This window comes from Protopterus annectens, chromosome 10.part0, assembly GCF_019279795.1.
Source record: "Protopterus annectens isolate FY-2018-M chromosome 10.part0, PAN1.0, whole genome shotgun sequence".
NCBI classification, from domain to species: domain Eukaryota; kingdom Metazoa; phylum Chordata; order Ceratodontiformes; family Protopteridae; genus Protopterus; species Protopterus annectens.
In genome coordinates, this window is record NC_056744.1 from 391,199,135 (window position 1) to 391,221,562 (window position 22,428).

Genomic DNA, 22,428 nt, shown 5'->3' on the forward strand with positions numbered 1-22,428 from the left:
TGGACCTTGGATGCCTGTTCTTTTCTTTTTCTTTGCGTTTCTTGTGAATTCCGGTAGTCGGATGGCTATCCGATGACATCGTATAATTAAATCTTCTGCCAAAATAGTGTAATGCAAAACGTACCGATGCTTAATAGTGCGTTGGTTAAATCTAGCAACAAAACCAACAACTAGCAATGTTGTGGTCAGGGCCTAGGCAAGGAATACAGTAAGAATGAAAGTCCTTATGAGGTACTTGCTTCCCACAAGAAATACAATTAACTTTTTCTGACATCAGTCTGGAGCAAGAAAAAAGTTTCCCCAACAGGGTACGTAGCTTTTAATGAAGACTTCGGATCTGAAATTCGAACACGAAAATCTCAGGAGTCGGCCGACCGGCACTTGCAAACTGCTTCTGCACCGCACGGCAAGAAAGACTGAAGAAAATGGCGTCGGCTGCATCTTTTATACCCCTGGCGCACTGACGTCAGGAAAGAGGCGACAGCAACCGACGCCGGACCTAGACTATGGAATTCAGGCCGACTGAGGCTAGCCTGCCAGCAGGATAACCCAAGTGTAATGACTGCAACAGTGAAACACAAATAACATCATTGGTTTAAGTTACTTGGGGATTGCTGAGTAAGTTGAGTTGGTTGAGTTAAAGGTATACCCAAACTGCCAAATAGGTTGCCAGTCCTCTCATTCTGCTTGGCAGTTAGAGCCTTAATTTGAGCCATATGCTCTACCAGTTGATTAATTTGTTGAAGTAATTCCACAATTTCGTTGTTGGTGCTCAGTCTCCATGCTCCAAAGGGCCTCTCCACACACCAAACTGGATAACCAAAGAGACAAAACTGCACTCACAAATATGAAGGCACCCAGGACACCAAGACTGTTTCACACTTCTTTATTCACAATTCACAGGTTAAGCGCTTTCATCCAATTGCTGTTGGACTTCCTCAGAACAATGAACATTACTAACTCAACCTTTTTATACCCCTCCCTGGAAATCAGTTAAACAATTAAAACTAACTGGTAGTTTAAAATTCCCTTAAACATCAGTTAAATTTGCATAGTATTGCACCAACCCCACCTATTTGTCAGACACATAAAATGCATGTTAAAATTCAGAATACTATCTCATTCTGACAAAATACTAAACAGTATCAAAAAATTGTTGCCAACTTATCCAAGTAAATTAAGTAAATGCTACGTAACTAGTGTTGTGTATGTTAATCTAAAATGTGTTTAATTTTTAGTATGGCTGCAATACTGGCACTGTCATTAATGCCAGGAAAAATGGTGGCATCCAATCTCAATTGCCACCTTAGTTCACATACATCTAAATCCAGGTCAATCACCCTGCCCTGCTTGTCCTTCACCAACTGTTGTAATACCAAAAATTTAAACTTGTGGTTGGCTTTTGCATTACATGTCTGCCCAAGGCATTCGTTGACTTCGTATTTTTAATGTCAGCACTGTGCTCTCTAATTCTGTCCTTAAACTGCCTGCTGGTCTTGCCAACATAAAAGGCAGAACAATGCTGACACTTAGCCATATAAAATAAATTTATGCTGTTACAATTGAAATGACCATGGAAGTAGAACTTTCTTCCATTAATGAATACGGTACCATCTGTCTCACAAATATATGGGCATGCATTGCATCTGCCACATTTAAAATTACCAGGCATTCTACTGCTTTGTTGTGAGTCAATATGAGCCCCCATTTCCAAACATTCTAACAAACAGGTGGGGTTGGTGCAATACTATGCAATTTTAACTTTTAAGGGAATTTTAACCTACCAATTAGTTTTAATTGATTTACAGGGTGGGGTATAAAAAGGTTGAGTTAGTAATGTTCATTATTCTGAGGAAGTCAAACAGCAATTGGAGGAAGTCCAACAGCAATTGGATGAAAGCGCTTAACCTGTGGATTGTGAATAAAGAAGTGTGCAACAGTCTTGGTGTCCTGGGTGCCTTCATATTTGAAAACTTTGGGAATTCCCTGCGGACTGCTTTGCTGGAGATGGCGGGTAAGCAGATTGGACTGACTTGGGATATGATTTTTTAGAGTTATGATACAGAATCTGAACTGCCTAGACATAGTAAAGCCTTGCTGCCAGAAAAGCAATTACTAGAAAATGGAAATAAAAGTCTGGACCAACTTTACTAGAAGTAGTGAATACAGTAAGATAAAACAACTAACTGGGATCTTTAGAAAAGGGAGGGAGCAAACTACATAAGAAAAATGGGAACTGTGGGAACAATATATGCAGATCAGAAAAGTGGTTTAAGAGGCAGGATATGAATCAGCCATATAATGTTTGCAACTACAGTTTCGATGGTCTGTGATGTATACTGTTTGTAACTAAAGTGGTGCCATGTTTGTTTTTCATTTGTATAACTGTAAGATTGCCTACATCATGTGTGAAAATTTAATAAAGATGTTTGTTGGAAAAAAAAGACTGGCATGCCACACAGTCAAATAATCTTCTGAAAACTTTTGTAATCAAACTGTAGAGATAGCAGCTAAGGAGACAATAAAGCCTTAGCGGGGGATGGGGAGGGCAACCTTCCATTGGAGAGCAGTTGTAGCTGGCCCATCTGGGATAGGAGAAACGTATCAAATAGCTGCTTAGGGGAGTTGTCTACTAGAACTGTAAAGATACTCTCTTTGCTGTAACTCTGGAAGAGCTGGTATCATTCAAGGAGTTCAGACAGCTTTATGGGGCATCTAGAGATCAGCATCTGGCCCTGACATCATTGCATACGCCTGTTAGGTTTATCATCAGCAGCAGCTAGTCAAAGGAATCCACTGTCTGCTTTCAAAAGGGGCAGGACAGGTAGAGATTCCACTCTGGACTCTCATCAGGTTGGTAGTTTCCAAGACCAAAGGACATGAGTTACTACAAAGGTTGCGACAGCCTCCTATTCCTACTTGCAGTATTAGACTTGAATCTTTTGGGGCCGAGACATTTCTTTTTGTTAAATGTGATTCCAGCAGATAGTTCTCATATGAAGTGGCCTGTCTGCACAAAAAAACATATTTCTTCTAGTTTAGCTAAGTTTTCAGGTTTCTAGTCCTATTTCGTAATGTCTCTCCTGATGGCATTGTAGTGCTCACAACACAAGACACATTTTTCTCTTAAACAGAACAAACACTGGGAATGGAAATCTTTGGGCAGAATTTGTATTCCACAAGCAGACTAGCTGAAGTTTTTCCAGGGATGTCATGGATTTTGGAAATTTAGACAAGTCAAATCCCAATAACAACGTTGCAACTGGTAACATTTTTACAGTCACAATCAAATAAGAAAAGACTACAGAATAACAAAGTTCCCAACCTGGTTACTTGTTTGCTGTTCTGGAAGTTGTCTAAAAGCTACTTGGTTGATGCAGGCTACCAACATACCTTGGTATAGCCTTCTTTATTCAGGATGTCAGACCAACACTAGTTGGGGGTGGTAACATACAGGTATGTAGAAAGAAAGCTCTAGAGATCAGTCCAGAAGCTGGATATCTAGCCTGTCAGCAAATTACTACTGTAAGCAACACTACTATAACTATGAACCCTATGATAAACATTAACAACGTCATATGTAATAAATACTGTACTCCTGCTTTACTGACTATGGCAATGGTTGCAGTTCAACTACATGCATTGAATATGCTAACTAGACTTACATTTGTGCTTGCCAATATTAAACTTTCCTCTGTTTCGCTTTGTACTTCTGAATTTGGTCTGATGTTCTTTGTGTTTCACAGTTGTGGGATTTCCCGGCTGTGGAAGCCCTTGGCAGGCCCGACTACCAGAGAATAGTTTCCATCCTTCTAGAGCCTGTGGATGCCGTATCTGACGTCACTATGCTTGGATAAAAGGCTGGTCAGCCTGCTCCATGATCTTGGTTCTTTCGTGCTGGAGCCCAAAGCAGAGTGCCAGTCAGTGCAATCGGTCCACACCAGACAATGAAAACTCCAATAAACCAAAAGTACCCCTTTGGGGAACCATGTATGCTTCATTTGACTAATGTCAGAATAAACTAACAATTCTTTACTGTGGCAAACAGCTACCACATCAGGGCTTCCACTCTTTTTCTGTGACTTGCTTGGAGCTAGAACACAATGTCTCCAGCTGTCGTTTTTCACTTGCTTAATAGCATGACCATTAAGTGCAGGGCTGTGATTTTAACAAGGCATCTTAATGAGTCGTACAGTCATACGCGTCTTATGGTGTCTGAAATTTGAGCTGAGGCAGACATTTCTAAGCAAAAAAGATATGTGGAAAAATTATCCAGGCTCAAGGCCTTGGATGACACCCACTTGCCATCAGCCAGTCCTCCTAGGCTTGTTATCATTGAAGATGAGGCACTTTCGCAGCCTAGGTGGTGCTGAGGTGGTGGGGTATGCATTTATCAAGATCCATTTAGGGTTAGATATGTCTTCTGGTCCCCTCAATGTCTTTTCAAGCCGTAGGACTCTTTCAGTTGAGTCTGGGACTGCTATGCAGGCTCTGTCTTACAACAACCTCCCTAAGACAGACAACAAATCCTTGTGCCACCTAGAAACTGCTACAGCTTTTCACCCATTGGTTTCTGTCCTGGGCTGGAGGTTGGTCACAGACCAAAACCTAAAGCTGCCCACAAAAAAGCTGCTCCAATGCAGTCTCAGCCTAGGCCTACTGGATCCTATTCCTAGGCATATCAACAGGATCTTGTGAGGTTGGCTGATCTAATCTCTTTTGTTAGATCCAAGCAGCCTCCCCCCGAGTTTTCTCCAGGTAAAAGGAAGAGAGGACCCCCCCACTCCAAAGAAGACCTCTCTGACTCCTCTGATTCAGATGAGGACTATGAACAGGAGGATTCTACTTTTGAAGAGGGTACTTCTATGGTCTCCTTTGGGGATTCAGACTTGGAGAATTTTGCATAAACTTCCCCTCCTAAGAATATTTCCTTTGGGGAAACTCTTCCCACCATGAGGGAACATTTCAAGCGGGACGTACAAGATTACCCGCAATCTAAAAAAGAACTGGGGAATTTCTTAATCTCCCTGAACACAACCCCCTCACCATACTTCCTGTCCTAGAAGGTGGTGGATGATGTTTTCCAGGATTCCTCCTTAAAACCAAATTCCCTGCCTCCTATCCATAGAAAGCCAGACAGGTTTTATATGATTCTGGATTCTCACACAACTCTTTATGAAGCCCGTGACACAGCCTGAGGCTGTGACCACAGGCAATAAGGGAGCTAAAGCTAGCTCATCCAAAAATCCCCTTGCCTAATGAAAAGGAAAGAAGGTCCTTAGAAAGAGTTGGCAAAAGAAGTTTACATTTCTGCTACCTTCACTATGCAGGCTTTGAACTGCTGGTTTCACATGGTTAAATACCAGGAAACTATTCCAGACCAAATAAAGCAGAAGTTGATGGGCATGGAGAACAAGGGCCTCTTTAAGGAGTTATTGGACCTTTGTAACACACTTGCTTTCAAGTAGCCCAACATTCCCCGCACTATGGCTATAATGCCTTGAAAGCTTCCTGTAGGGCTGCAGCTGCAGGTTCCGTCATAAGACGACATGCTTGGCTGACAAAACTGTCTCTCCCAAATCATGTCAAATCCAACCTCCTGGATTCCCCTTTAGATAAAGGATTTATCCAAGGCTGAAACTGTACTCAAGAAAATGGAAGACAAGGCCAAGTCACTGCAGACTTAAATGGCTTTCTTCAGGTCCAACCTCCTTGCCTTATCAGAAACTACTCCACCAAACATTGGTCCCTTTCCTTCCCAACCCAGGGCTAAGCAAAGAAAGCTCTGCAGGGAAAGAAGCCAAAGACAGCAACAACAGCCTAAGCAATGGCATTCAGGGACTCACATCCACAAGCCCCCAAACAGGGAGCAACAATGACTCAGTCATGGCACTCCCTACCTCCTGCCTTCCCTGTTGCCCCCCTCCACATCCCCCTCCCAGGCTAGTGGGCAGGCTACTACTATTCACAGAATCTGGGCTCACATTACTACAGATCAGTGGGTGCTAAACACCATTTCAAAGGTTACAAGCTCAAATTCAAGCAACTCTTGGTTCCTTCAGGCTTCCCAGACATTCCACCGAAACAAAAAAAAAAATGAAGCATTGGCCAGACAGAGTTACTGCACATCCAGGGCTCTGTGAACCAGTGTCAGAACACCTACAAGGAAGAGGATTTTACTCAGAATCTTCTTGGTACCCAGAAAAGAAGGTACATGGCGGCCAGTACTATACCTGTCAAGACTCAGCCAATCATTGCAGGTCCCAAAATTCAAGATGTTAACCCTTCAAAAACTTCAACTCATGATCCTTCCTCAATGGATTTAAAAGATGCATACCTTTACATCCCCATAGAATCACATAGAAAGCTTTTTATGCTTCAGAGCAGGTATCAGGCAATATCAGTTGTGTTCTGCCCTTTGGGTTGTCTACTACTCTGGTCTATATTATATCAGCGAATCCTTAACATAGCGAATGCTGTATAACTGACCCTAATATGTTGAAACACCAAAATGCCGAACACATGGAACAGCGATTTATTTTCCCAGGGGAAAAAATATCGCTGCTCTGTACAAAAAAAAAACCCAAACTCAAAATAAAGTAGAGGGCTTTGCCCACCACACCCCCGATGTGAGGAGCTGTGCCCCCCCCCTACTTAAATATACCAACTCCAAAATCGCACCACAGTGGAGGAAATGGCAAAGTCCTGAAAACAGCCCAGTGATTTTTTTCACTGGGAAAAAAATAAATAAATCACTGTTCCGTGCTTTCAGGATTTCACCATTTCAAGTAAAGGTCGATTTAACAGCGTTCGCTGATTTAATAGGAACCCTACTACTCTCCCAGGGTAGTCATGAGCCTCTCAAATAACTTTCTGCAGAACAAAGGGAATTCAAATTTACCCCTACTTGGGCAACTACCTCATCTGGGCAAAAAAAACCCAGAAAAACTTGACTCGGACCTGCTCTTTAGCAAAAAACTTTTAACCTTCGTGGGGTTCACTAACTGCACAGAAATCACAGGCAATCCCCACATTGAAAAGTGTGTTCCTGGGGGCCATAATGGATTCAGCCCTCCAGAAGGCCTTCTTACCTCCTGACAAGGTTGCTTTCCCACCCTATACTTCATGCAAATAATGACCAGGAACTACCTCACAGCCAGAGAGGCACTCAGGGTGATGGGTTACATGGCCTATTGCACCATCATGATTCTCCTAGCCAGACTACACATGAGGAAACTTCAACGGTACCTCATGAATGTGTGGTCTCAGCATTCACAGCAAAGATAAAGCTAATCTCTTGTCTCGGGAAGGAATTCGCCTGGTGGGTCCATGTATGGTCCCTCAATCGGGGTCTCCCTTTTAGATTCATCCCCGGGAGCAAACTCTGACTTCGGATGCATCAAACATAGCTTGGGGAGCCCACTTCAACTGCCTCCAGAGTCGAAGAAAATCCAAGTTCAGAGACAAACACAAATTTAAAGGAACTTATGGCAGTCTAAAAACGCATGATAGCCTTCCAAAAGGAATGGAAGCCAGGAGTACTATTAGTGAAGACATGCAACACCACAGTTATGTGGTACATAAACAGGAGAGGCCCACTTTTGTCTGCTTTGCTGCCTAGCAACGGATGCTTGGGAAACAGCTCACTCTGGATTTACACCTCATGGCACAGAGAGTACATAGCCAGCTAGCAGATCAGCTCAGCAGAAGCCTGTCAGATCCCCATGAGTGGCATCTGCATCAGAAGCATTTCTCAGCACAGCCAAAAAATGGGGTGTACCAATGATAGACGTTTGTCAGCAAAGACAATTCTCACCTGAAAATGCTTTGTTCAGTGGAGGAACAAAAAGTCAGCCTGGAGGACAGATGCTTTCTCTCTCTCACTTGGACAGGCCTTTTCCTCTAAGCACCCCCCACACCATTGCTCCCCAGGGTACTGCTAAAGATATGAAAAGAGGGGCCAAGGGTAATACCAATAGCCCCAGACTGGCCCAGCAGCACTGGTACCCTCTTATTAATCAGCTTGACCAGCAGAGAACCATGGCAGCTGCCACAGAGAATGGACCTATTAAAGGACAGGAGCAAGACTTACAGCCCAATTTGTGGACACTCATATTGTCAGCATGGGTAATGACTTGATTTCATGGAAGGAATCTTGCCTTGAAAAACAGGTCTAAGATATTCTGAGAGAGGCTAAGAGACCTAGTGCAAAGAAATCTTGCTCCTCCAAATGAAAGATTCACACTTTGGTGCAGACAAAGCACAAATCCCTCATCTAGCCAAGATTCCTCTCATCCTGTCTTCTTTGGCCAGCCTTTTTCACAAAGGACTCTTACTCCTCCATTAAAATTCACACTTCAAATATTTTAGCCTACCTGACTTCTCACATGCCCTCATGAAACAGTTTCTGAGCAGGGCTGTTCAAATTAGGTCTCCCAGTTCAACCCTGGAATCTCAATTTTGTGTTGGAGAAACGGACACGTTAGCCCTTTGAGCCAGCTGCTTCCTTCTTCTTTCGGCTTTTCCTGGTTAGGGGTCTCCACAGCGGATCACCTGTCCGCTCATGATTGGCATTGGAGTTTTACAGTGTCTAGTTGCCAGCCCAGCGCCCAACCTTCCACAGAAGGCACACACACGCACTCACACCTAGGGCCAATTTAGAGTGTCCAATCCACCTGCAGCATGTCTTTGGGATGTGGGAGGAAACCGGAGCACCCGGAGGAAACCCACGTGACCACAGGGAGGACATGTAGACTCAGCACAGAAGGCACCCCAGCCGAGGATTGAACCAGAGAACCTCTTGCTGTGAGGTGACAATGCTAACCACTGCACCACCGTGGCCGCCACAGAGTTAAAATGTTTAACCTGGAAGACCGCCCTCCTACTAGCTAACACCTCAGTCAGAAGAGTTTCTGAGCTTCAGGCACTAATGTATGCGGAACCTTTCATCATCATCTTTCAACCCAAAGTCTCACTAAGGACTAACCATACCTCTCAACTGTCCAGATTTTTGCCTCATTTTTGGGTTTCTCATAAAATTTGTGTTTTTCTGACAAATTACTGAGGCTTGAAGTCAATAAATAATGGCATACATTTGAGCCTCAGACTTTGCATCCTTCATAAAATGCATGCTAACACAAGTCCCACTATTTTACCAACTTGTAAGAGCAATATTTAAAATTTGTCCCTATTTTTGAATCTTTGCCCCCAAATTATTTTAGGCTTTTGTCCAGATTTCTTACTCTAACAGGTTGAGAGATATGGGACTAACCTTTTCTTTATGCCCAAGGGTGGTAACAGAGACCTCAATTAATCAATCCATACATTTGCCTACCTTCTTTCCCAACCCCCAGAACAAAAGGGAAAGGATCCTTCATTCCTTGGATGGGATGTACATAGGCAACTGTGTTACTACTTGGACAGAACCAACATTATCAGGAAATCAGGCCAACTGTTTGTGGCATTCGGCAGTAGCTCTGAGGGGAATCCAAGCAAACCATCTCTAAATGGATTTCCCACTGCATCTCCTTCCTGTTACAGCCATCAAGGTAAGAAACACCCGGAGGCTATAAGGACACATTCCACCATGGCTACTGCTACTTCTACTGCATTTCTTAAAGGGGTGCCCACTAGGGACATTTTGGAGGCAACAACTGGGTCTTCAGTTCACACCTTTACCAAACATTTCCATGTTGATGCCTTCTCCAAGTCTGGGGAGAATTTGCCATTGTCATCTTGCAGGGCATCCTCACCTCTCCTTAATCTTCCATCTTCCCCTCCTTTCAGCTTTGGGAATCATTACATAAATTAGTACTGCAACAGTGAAACATGAAGAAAGTACAGTTTTGTACCTACCATAAATGTAGATGTTCGAAGATCCACATTGCTGCAGTCCTTACACTTGGGGTAGTCCGCTGTCCTCGGTCGGCCCGAATATCAAAGTATAAGGCTGACGTCGGTCAGGGCGCATTTGACTGACATCAGGACGTCAGGGTACAAATGCGCATGACCGACGTCATATCCTCAGTCTTTTCTTGCCCCAGATGTCAGAAGACCCTAAAAATAAAGGTCAAAACCAAAAGACAGCAAACAACCAACCAACCACCCTTGCACTAACTATATGTACAATATATACAATATACACAAAATGTACAACCCAATCCACACAACCACCTCTAACTACAGAGGGGAAGGAGGGAGGGTAAATTGGACTGCAGCAATGTGGATCTTTGAACATCTACATTTATGGTAGGTACAAAACTGTACTATGTTCTTCATCTCACATTGCTGCAGTCCTTACACTTGGGTAGAATCCCAAAGCAGAGGTAAGGGAGGATGGCTAACTACAAGGAAGCAGGAGCTGCCAAAATGCCCTGCAAAACAGCAGTGGCAAAACCAGCCCTGGACTTAGAGTAAAGTGGCAGGTGATAATGCCTAGAGAAAGTATGCACAGAACTCCAAGTAGCTGCCTCCAAAATATCCTTGGTTGCCACTCCCTCAAAAAGCTGTTGAAGTGGCAGTAGCCCTAGTGGAATGAGGCCTAATCCCAGCTGGAATCTCCTTGCCATGATGGGAATAACAGAAAGCAATGCAAAACCCAATCCACTTAGAAATAGTTTGTTTTGATACAGGCTTGCCCTGAGAACTCAAAGCAAAAGAAACAAACAACTGCTGAGACTGCCTGAACCCTTTAGTTCTGTCCAAATAATAACGCAACTGCCTGTGGACATCTAAAGTGTGCAAAATCTTTTCCCCTTTATTTTGGGGATTTGCATAAAAAGTAGGCAAATGAATCGTTTGGTTTAAAGCCACACTAGAAACCACCTTAGGCATAAAGGAAGGATTAGTACGTAATGATACCCTACCCTTATGGAAAATCAAGAAAGGCTCAACCGCCATAAGGGCCTGTAATTCAGAAACCCTTCTTGCAGAGGTAATGGCCAACAAAAAAGCAGTCTTCCATGATAAATATTTCAACTCAGCAGTAGCTGCAGGCTCAAAAGGTTGTAGAGTGAGTTTCTCCAACACAAAATTGAGATCCCAAGCAGGAGTAGGAGCTCTTCGGGGGTCTTATATTCTTTGCCCCTCTAAGAAATTGCTTGAACAAAGGATGAGAAAACAATGGTGGGTTGCAATCATAGTGAGCTGAAATTGCTGCAGCATGAACTTTAATAGAAGAGAAAGACAAACCTTTGTCTAGTAACTCAGTAAGATATTGAAGAGCCACACATAAATTAGGCTCAGAAACATCAAAATCTTTTGCTGCACTCCAAAACAAAAATCTCTTCCATTTGTCTGTGTACACTTTCCTTGTACTAGGCCTCCTAGCTTCCAAAATAACATTCAAAACTTGCTGAGGAAGTGGAGGCCCACTATGGTTCAAAACAGAATATGCCAGGCTGTTAGGTGCAGAGAGTGAAGCTTGACATTTAGCAAATGGCTGTCCTCCTGCGACAACAGGTGTGGAATCGAAGGCAAAGGCCATGGAGGCTTCCGTACCAGACTTCTCAGTAATGGGTACCAGTGTTGTCGAGGCCAATCCGGAGCTATTAAAATCATCCTTGGCTTGTCCTGTCTGACCTTTAGAAGTACCTTTAGGAGGAGAGGCAGAGGTGTAAAGGCGTACACATGAAGATTGCTCCAGTTGAAAGAAAGAGCATCCACTCTCCAAGCTGTGGGATGAAACCTTTTTGTGCAAAACTTTGGCAGCTGATGGTTTAGTGGAGAAGCGAACAGATCTATGTCTGGAGTTCCCCAGGACACTGTCAATTTCTGAAATACATGAGGATCCAATTTCCACTCGTGGGGATCCATAATCCGTCTGCTCAACACATCTGCTAAGGAGTTCTGTGCTCCTGGCAGAAACCTTGCCTGAAGATTGAGCTGTAAACTGAGAGCAGTCTCCCACAATATCATTGCTTGCCTGCATAGAGGATAAGAATGTGTTCCCCCTTGCTTGTTGATGTACCACATGACAGTTGTGTTGTCTGTTAGAATCAACACCTGCCCTGGAAGAAGTAATTCCTTGAAAGCAATTAATGCAAACTGGACTGCTAACATCTCCTTCATGTTGATATGTAGATGTTGAAGTCTGACAGGCCACTTGTTTTGTATCCACTTTCCATTTAGATGAGCTCCCCAAGCTTTGTCTGAGGCATCTGTCGTTAAAATCTGACTCGCCTCTGGCCGGGTCACAGAGAGTCCCTTGTTTAGGTGACATTCCTGAGCCCACCACAAAAATTCCTTTTGAATGCAAGGTATTATTTGAATGACAGTGTCCAGATCTTGGCAGTGCTGTGTCTATACATTTTTGAGATACCATTGCAGCTTCCTCATATGCAGTTTGGCATTGGGAAGCACCAGAATACAAGATGCCATGAACCCTAAGGCTTGAAGGACTGTCCATGCAGTCAGCCCGGACTGATGACATAGTTGATGGAAGTAAAGGGATAGACTCTTTTGTTTGTCCGGGGTTAAAACGGCCATCTGGGATGCTGTATTCAGTCTCACACCCAGAAAGCACATGTCTTGAGAGGGTACTAGACTGGACTTTATTTCGTTCACAGAATACCCTAGGCATCTTAGCACTGCTATCACATATTCCAAATGATGAAGAAGCTCTTCTCTTCCTTGAGCCAGAATTAGGCAGTCGTCCAAATAAGGATAGATCTGTATTCCTTTTAGTCTGAAGAAAGCTATCACTGGAGCCAGAACTTTCGTGAACACTCTGGGCGCAGTAGATAAGCCAAAGGGCAATGCAGAGAACTGATAGTGAGAAGTCCCAGCTCGAAAACGCAGATACTTTCTGCAACTTGGTCTGATAGGAACATGAAGGTAAGCCTCCTTGAGATCCAAAGTTACCATCCAATGATCTTTGCCCAGCAGAGGTAAAAGCTGCTGCAACGTCAACATTTTGAACTTGGGAATGTCCAGATAAGTGTTGAGGATAGATAAATCCAAAATTGGTCTCCACGTGTTCCCCTTCTTTGGTACTAGGAACAGGCGAGAATAAAATCCTAGGCCCACTTCTGGCAGAGGGACCGGCTGTATGGCCCCTAGTTGGAGCAACAGAGAAACCTGTTTGTGAGCCTCTATTCTTTGTTGAGGAGGAACGTCTGCATGCCTTTGAAAGGAGGCAAGGTATGGAAATAAAACCTGTAGCCGTGGTGTATGATATCCAATACCCATCTGTCCTGGGCAATTAAACTCCAATTTTCTTTGAAAAGTGCCAACCTTCCTCCCAAAGGTGCTGCCAGACGAGCAGGCTCTGGCAGCTGAAAAGGTAGGTCATTGGGTCTGCTTACGAAAGGACTGACCCCTGCCCTCACCCGAAGCCTGTGCAGGAGAACTCCCTGTTCTAGGCCTGAAAGAGCCCTGAGCTCTGCCCTTACCACGTCTAGATCTACCCCTAGACTGGGAATCATAAGAAGGATACGTCCACCCTTTAGTAGGCCAATTTCTACTAAATTTTGGAGGCTGGACCTGCAAAAAATCTTTAACAGTCTGCATAGACTTAGCCTTGTCTTCCATTTTCTTTAAAACTGTCTCAACAGGAGGACCAAACAACACGTCAGATTGTAAAGGAGCATCTAAAATCCTTGTTTTAACATGTTCAGACAAATTCTGATCTCTCAGCCAGGCGTGCCTGCGAAGAACTGACCCAGTGGCAGCCACCCTAGACGAGGCCTGTACAGCATCAAAACCACATTGCAAAGAATGCTTACCCACCTGTTCAGAAACATGCACTAAATCTTGCAACTCTTTACAATCAATACCTACTGCCAGAGCATCAACCTTAGACTTCAATTGTGAAAGGAGATAGTTTTGGTATTTCAACATGTGAAACTGGCAATTCAGAGCCCTCATAGCAAGAGTAGAAGAAGTATAGACTTTCTTTCCCCATCTATCCAAGGCCCTAGCCTCCTTGTCTGCAGGAACTGGATTTTTAACAACAGAAGCCTTAACACCTTTAGGCCCCTGGCTAACAGTTTCTGGGTCTGCCCTAGGACTCTTAAAAAGATACTTATGAGCTTCAGGCACCCTGTAATACCTATCCGGCTTAACAGGAGCAGGAGGCAAAGAATCAGGATTAAGAGAACCCTCCGTAAATCTTCCACTACATCCAAAACAGGAGGTATAGCCAAAGGCCTATGCTGGGGTAAAAACAGAAATTCCCTAAGCCTTTTCCTGGAATCAGAGAAGTCCTGACCTTCCCACTTAAAATGCTCCCTCATGGAATGAAGAGTTTCTGAAAAAGAAAAATCCTCAGGAGGAGTAGCAGAATGAGTAGAATCATCCACATCAGAATCAGAATAAGGAGAGTACTCCTGCAAGTCTTCAGCCGAAGACTGAAACATCTGAAGCCTGCTCAAAACCCCCCAGCTCAGGCTCCACCCTAGGTCTCTTATCAGGAGGGGGCATAGAACCCCTAATCAAAGAAATCAAATCTTCAGCCATTTTAAGCATATGCTTCTTGGGCACAGTACCTGAAGAGCTAGGGGTAACACCAACTGAAGCTAAACCTGGCCTGCCCCTGGGAGAAGCCTTTGAAACAGAAGGAGAGGGCCTAGCCACCTTAGAAAGGGAGGGGAGTGTAGTAACCTGAGAAGCCCCCTCAGCCTGACTTGTCTCCTGAGAGGCCACATCTTGCAATAATAAGGTCTCACCCTGGGAAGACAAAGAAACCTCCGGTGGAGCCACCGACTCCACCGACACCTCTAAAGAACCGGCGTCCGGTACAGACGGCTCTTCTAGCCTAGGCTTAACTGCCTTGTCCTTGCGCTTCTTCGAAGAAGCGGGCGGAGCATCCGGCGGCATTTTATAGTTGCACCGCTTCCCAAAGACTAACCTTGCACAATCCAACCTTCTCTTTATAGTGCGTTTATTAAATCTAGCACAAGAGCGACAGCCAACAACGTCGTGCTCAGGCCCTAAGCAAGGAATACACAAAGTATGATAATCTCTATGCGGTATCTGTTTCCCACAAGAAATGCAATTATTAACTTTTTCTGACATCCGGTAAATGACTGAGGCAAGAAAAAACTAAAATATTCCCCAACGGGGTACTTAGCCAACTTTGAACTCGGTCTGAAACTTCTAAATCGAAAAATCTCAGAACGCCAACCGGCACTTGCAATACTGCTTCTGCATCGGACCATGCGGCAAAAAAGACTGAGGATATGACGTTGGTCATGCGCATTTGTACCCTGACGTCCTGATGTCAGTCAAATGCGCCCTGACCGACGTCAGCCTTATACTTTGATATTCGGGCCGACCGAGGACAGCGGACTACCCCAAGTGTAAGGACTGCAGCAATGTGAGATGAAGAACATCATAGTGCAGTTGTGTAGACTTACCATAAAGGTAGATGTTAGAGTATTAAACAAAAAGGCACTAAGGTAACATAACAGGTAACCTCACAAAACCTTTATTAATCCACAATTTGATGAATGAAGAAATAAAAAAACAGCAACTTGAACTGACTAAGCGCTTTCACCCTCATGGGCATCTTCAGAGTCCGTTAACTTCAGTAAAAACAACCTTTAAATACAGCTATTTTTCTAATGGAACAAAATCTCTTGAGCTGTCTTTCTGACAGCGTCCGCCAAGTGCTTTATGCCTTTGAAAGCCAGCAAAACCCAGCAACGTTTTTTCTTCTGTAACAGTACATGGAGCTTATAAAGCTATGTGCATTACAAAGAATTATGATCAGGTGACCCATTCATAATCCACTGTATACTCTAAGCAAACAATTTATACTTCACAATATGCTTTATAACCCAGGTAATGGCCGAAAATTAATAAAAACAGGACCAAACAACAACAGATGCATAAATAAAACTGACAGTGTTTCAAAGAGGCCAAAATGATGACTAGTATGCAAGTAAACAAGTATTTGTCCTCTAGTCTGTTAACCTGTTGGCTGGTCTAAGAATCCATGAAGTGATGCATATTAATAAAACTGCACATCTGAAATATGGGGTACTTAATATAGCAACATTAACCCTAAAAAGGATGGCGGACTATGAGCAAAAGTATATTAGCTGGATCTAGCAAGATTACATATAAGGAAAAGTTGGAGAAGGAAAAGTGAGCATGAAAAAATGAACTAAGATGTATTAGGGGTTAGTTTGGTGTAAAGCATTTACACTGGGTGAAGACCAAAAGATAGCGCAGGAAAAAGTACCAGAACATTAAGTTGTTAAAAGTTTATGCTAGTAGAAAAGGAGTTCCATACTGCAGGAGCAAGTTTACATAATATATTAAAATAGTTCTACAAATTCTTTTAAGAAACTTCTCAGTGGGTCCTTGTGCATGTGTCTTTGAAAAATGCTATTTCTGGAAACACAATGTTTCTGCTTTGTGAAGGCATGTTACCTGGATTCTCTTCATAAATTCTTGGAACTGGGATTTGCTGATGCTTTCAACTTACCTGTTTTCAAATAAACTACAGTATGAATAGAAATACTTTCTGCATCTTTGTTGAAACATAGGAAAAACACTATCATTAAACACATCTTGCATTACTGATAAGGAAAGTAAAGGCATGATGCTTAAAAAAGACATTACAAAGATCAGGAGAAAATCCATGTTTCTTACTTTGGAATATTCATGCCTTTGAAACTGTGCCTGTGGATACTGTAGTAAAAGGGAGGGTGCTCTGTATGGGCATGTTGCTTCTGTTTCTTTCTACCTGGTTGATCGTCTCTGTTCTTCCGCTTCCCTACAACAGAAAGTACAGCTGTAAAGTCATTCTAGATTATACACCTGTATGTGCTTTGACTGCATGAGACAGGCTTATTCTGAAAAGATGGATCTCCTGTGTGGATGGCTCAATAAGTCAAATTACAAAACCAATTTTAAAGCGATTGTGCTCAAATTCCATGTAATCTACAAAATGACTATTTCCTGCTACATATTCTGGGTAATAAGCGGAGAGAGAAAATACCAAACAAACAGTGTTCTCACTTGCTCCCAATATTTATCCATATTCTTTCTTTTCTTGGGGGAAGTAATCATATTTACAGCATATACTTCACCTTTTCAAACTTCATACCTCTAAACTCTCCAGATTTTCATAGAATATCCAAGATTTTTGCCTTAAATTTTTGATCTGTTCTTCACAAAATGTGGAGTTTTCTAGCAAATCACTGGAGATTAAATTCACTAAACAGCCATTTGAGTTTCAGACCTCATATCTTTCGGAAAATGCATGCCAATGGAAAACATGTTATTCTAGCAACTTTCTACATTTAAGAGCAATATTTAAAATCTGCCCCTATTTCTGGCCCTTCGTCTCCTCCTCCCCATTATTTTCTTGCTCTAAGAAGTTGAGAGGTATGCCTGTATGCTTGCTTCCTTGTCCTCTTGCTTTCGGGAATGCTTATCTGGGAGTTGGAAGGGTGATTCTGGGAGGCAAATAAATTCACATCTGACTCCTCATGCAAGAAAGGAAGGCATGCAGAGATGGTTCACTTCTCTGCCCATAATGACACTTGCTTGCTAATGCTTACAAGCATTCTTTCATTAGCATATTACAGCTTAGCATAAGGGGAGGAATGTCTGCTAGTAAACTACAGGGATAATGAAGTAACATGTCACTTACTCTATTTTAAATCATGCTTACAGAAAAATCTTACAAGCTATATATTTTTTACTTTATAACAGATAATACTAAATTACAAATTATACTTCTTGAATGAACTTCCTATACCAACCTCAAGAAAAGAGAATTAGAGTATAGACGTACGTACAGCTGCAGTAACTAGAATAAAAGCTGTAAAAGCTGCAATAAATTTACTTTGTTTCATGTACTCCTTTGTTAAATGCATAATTGAACTGGTCCTCATGGACCCTTTTCAGCCAGAAGCCAGGTCAAGGGCAAATACAGTACACATGGTCAGTTCAGAGTAGCCAATCAGCCTGCACATTTTCATCAGGTGAGGCAAAATGAGAACCCACGTGAAAAACCCAAGCATATATAGGGAGCAGAAGCAAAGCTAAGGTGGGGTGAAGGGGGGCAAATGTTCTGTGTACAAAGTGTTAATGTGTGCAGTTAGGAGATGCTGATTAGTCAGTAGTGCCCTACTGATATTCTGAAATGAGTGCTGACAGCGTACTTGCTCCATTTTTTTGTTCTTTAAAAGTGTAAGTACCTCATGAACCTAATTCACATTATTTAAAGTAAAACAGTGATAATAACCTGCTTTTCTACCGCAATTGCTGCATTTGTGCAACTAGTGTCAAGCACAGCTTACCAGCTCGCATCCTGCCAGCCCTCCCCCCATTCTAAATTCCCAGCTAATCAAACTAAGCCATAGGAAACTCCCACTTTCTCAACTTTAGCAGCCTTTCCACCCTACTAGATATTTTTTTCCTCCTACATTGTAAATAAACAAGCATTTTGACCTGCAAAAGAATTTTCTCTCAGCCTTAATTCTTAGTTTTATATGTTTTAGATAGTTTTTTTGTAGCACAGGATCTTACCTTTCTTGGTGTAGCCCTCTCCGTTCACCCTCGCTAAGCTCGGGCTTACTCCGCTCCCCCTACCCTGCCCCTATTCCCACCCCCCACTTTCATTGAACATACCTAACCAAACCCCACCCTCTACATTCAACTCCACCAATAGACTATCTCAACCCTGCCCACCCCTCTACACAAGGTACCACACCCCTACTAAACCCAGTCACCTCTGTTAACCCAACTACCCTCACCTGTCTATTCTACTTAAATACTCCTATCCCTTCTTGCTCCTCCTTAACACTGTCCAACACTTCCTATCCCTTCTTGCTCTGCCTCCAACACTGTCCAACACAGTCTCTGTTATTAAATATTACTACCCAAATATCCTCTCTACCACTTTCTTTCTCAGCTTCCTCTTCCACCTCTCCCTGTCTCCTACTTCCAAACTCACTTCTTCTTTCGGCTTTTCCCAGTTAGGGGTCGCCATAGTGGAACTCCGGTCCGCTAATGATTGGCAGTCGTTTTTTATGGTGCCAAGGTGCCAGTCCAACACCCAACCTTCAACGAAGGCACACCCATTCACGCATGTCTTTTGAACACCACTCAACCATGGGGAGGACATGCAGACTCCACACAGAAGGCGCTCCAGCAGAGAATCGAAGGGAGAACCTCTTGCTGTGAGGCAACACTACCGCTGCACCACCGCAGCTTATTTCCAAACTCACTATATACACACACACACATATATATATATATATATATATATATATATATATATACACACACACACACGCATTTTTTTTAAACTCCATATTTAACCCACTCTTTTCACTCCTGCAAACTTCTCGCCTATCTCATTATTCCCCTCTATCACAATGCCTCTATACACTAATATCATAATCCTATCTCCTTTAATCTCTATCTACTCCTCCACCTTACATCATATCACACAACCCACATACCTTTTAAACCATCACACTCAACATCCATGCACACACAGACTCTTCCAAGTTATTCCACAATAGGCTCTACCTTATTTTCCCCAGACATAATTCTACAAGCTAAAGTAAAAATCCTCCATCTACACAAAGTCCACTATAATTATCTTAAACTAGACTACCACCATAAAACTAAAAAACAACTACTATTCCTAGTATTCCTAGAAGGTGGTTGCACCGAGGCACTAGAATCAGTGAATAAAAGTTTTAACTGCATGGAATTGCTCTACTTGGTGTCTTTACATCCCATTTGATTCTTCTTTTTTCGTTGAAGTATTTGGAGTGAAGGTGGTGTGGTTGTTTTATTAAAAAACAAATACACCCTATAAATCAAACCACCCTTTCTAACTTAATAAAATGTGGAGACATACACCCAAACCCAGGGCCACAGTCCAAAATGCACAACCAACACAACTTCATAAAATCCTTAAACTTTACTACCATCAATCTACAAAGCATTAGAAATAAAATTCCCCCCTTCCATGCATGGTTACACCAAAACAAACCCGATTTCACTGTCATAACCGAGACTTGGCCTAAACTATTCAACAACATAGAATTCTGACCCCCCCCCCAACTATACATGCTTCAGGAACGACAGACCATACAGAAAAGGTGGTGGTGTCACCTTGATATGCCCAACTATCTACACCACAGTCCCTTTCACTAAACCCATTCCACAGTTCTCCTCAGCAGAACTTTTAGTAACCCTCCTAAAACTAAATAACTATAAAACCCTTTACATCATAGTATTATACATTCCCCCAGGTGACAACATTCCCATTCTAGAGGATATTCTAGCTTGGTCATCCAAAAATATTCAAAATTAAACAGTCATACGGGATGTAAACATTAATTGGTTAGATATCACTAACCAAAACCCCCAAACTAACATCAACCTATTCAACTACACCCAGCTTATCTCAGATATAACTAGGCCCAGTAACAAAGAACCAGGGCTCAATCTTAGACTGGATCCTTGTATCTGACCCAAATAAAATCTCTATCTTTGGAACATTACCAAACAGCATCAGTGACCACTTACCAGCCTTCACTATACGTAAACCTTCCACAACTGTTCGTAACCACTAATTAAAACAAACTAGATACCTATCCCAATTCTCTCTGGAAAAGTTAAATTAAATTTTACAGCTACCAACTGGGCACCATTAAAAATCATTCCCCTTGATGATGCAGTTGAATTATTCAATTCAACATTTCTCAAAATCTTAGACAGGGTAGCACCACCCACACTAAAAAGAGTAAAGACTAATCATGTCACTTGGCTCACCAAATCCACAAAGCAAATCATGTCCACTAGAGACCAAGCTTGGAAATCAGGGCAAAAATAGAAACACCCAGCTGACCTTGCACTATACAAACAACTACGTAATCAGGTCAAACAGCAGGTAACCAAAAACAAAAAAGATTATTTCCATAAACTACAGGACCAGCATAGGCTAAACCCACAACAATTCTGGGGAGCAATAACCCAGGCTCTAACACCAATTCTTGCACATACCCTGATAAACCCCCTCTGATATAACCTCGCTAACTCGTATTTTTACACCATTGCCAAGCTGACCATCACTTTCCCTCCTTCCAACCCTAACTCATCAGACCAACAATCTAGTCATTCTAAACCTTCCTCTCTACCAAATATTTCTCTCACCCATTCCCACATGCACCATAAAGAAACTCATTCTAAAACTCTAACCTTGCACCTGTGCTCTTGACAACTTACCTGCTGAATTCCTAAAAATATCCACAAGCTCCATCGCTTACCCAATTAGTATACCTCTCAACAGATCAATCCAAGAATCCCACATACGAAATATCTGGAAGAAAGCATACATTCTTCCTCTGCATAAAGCCGGCAAAAATTCAGACATCTCCAACTTTTAGCCCATCGCTATCCTCTCACCCATTTCAAAAATTAGAAAAATGTGTCCATACCCAACTTGTCAACCATTTAATTAATAACCAACTTCTCACTCCAACCCAACATGGCTTTAGACCAGGCCATAGCACAAACACAGCTCTCATCTCCTTTATGGATACAGTAAATCAAACACACAATTCCAGTCTGATTATCTCTACACTCTTCCTTGATCTTTCAAAAGCTTTCGATATTATTCACACTCCCTTCTACTCTAAACTCAACAATCTAGGTGTCTCACTCCCAACCCTAAATTGGTTCTCAAACTACCTCTATGCAAGATATCAATCAACTAAATGGCAGCAATCCTATTCTCCCTGATTGAGTTCCATCATGACCTAAATCTGACCACCAACTTTTTGAAGTTTTCTTTTAATATATTCAGATACATCGATTGAATTCCTAGATATACTTATAAACAAACAAGCAGATGGGTCATTGTGCACAGGAATTTATAGAAAGCCGTGTAAGAGGAACTCTTTGCTCCACAGATGCAGTATGCACCCTCATGTGACGCAGTATGCACCCTCATGTGTTTAGAAACATAGTGAAGGTACAGGTGCTTTGAGTCTCTAGATTAAATGGGGCAGAAGAAGGTTTCAATCGAGAAATTACTCAGCTAAGGGGTAGACTAAGGGAAATAGGTTATAAGGAAGGAGAGGCTGATGTGGTACTAACCACCATTCCCCCCTTCAGGGCCAATATAGTGAAACTGTATTTTTCTGAACAGGATAGGGACAATGCATGTCCACTTCCTGTTGTACCTGCCAGCATTTCTGTTCCACTTAGCTATACCACAGATTCCAGAATGACCATGATCATCATTAAGAAACACTGGGGCTTGTTAACCACTGACCCCAGTATCAAAAGAATAGTAGGTGACGCACCTAGATTCCTTTACAACAAGAAGAACTTGAAGAGGTTGTTGTGCTATCTGGACAGTTGCAAACATGATGCGAGTGGGACTGAAGGGACTAAGACACCCTGTGGTAATTGCAACTTTTGCAATTTCATAAACAGAAGTGGATG

At 42.5% G+C, this 22,428-nt stretch overlaps 1 protein-coding gene across 1 annotated transcript in view; it reads right to left on the bottom strand.

Moving 5' to 3' along the window:
- The window catches only part of TRMT1L (tRNA methyltransferase 1 like), a 741,948-nt gene that overhangs the window by 58,656 nt on the left and 660,864 nt on the right, over nucleotides 1-22,428 (bottom strand). The window contains exon 16 of the mRNA XM_044085311.1: nucleotides 16,600-16,723. Within this exon, the coding sequence (XP_043941246.1) occupies nucleotides 16,600-16,723 (124 nt within the window). The remainder of the gene's footprint in view (nucleotides 1-16,599; nucleotides 16,724-22,428) is intronic.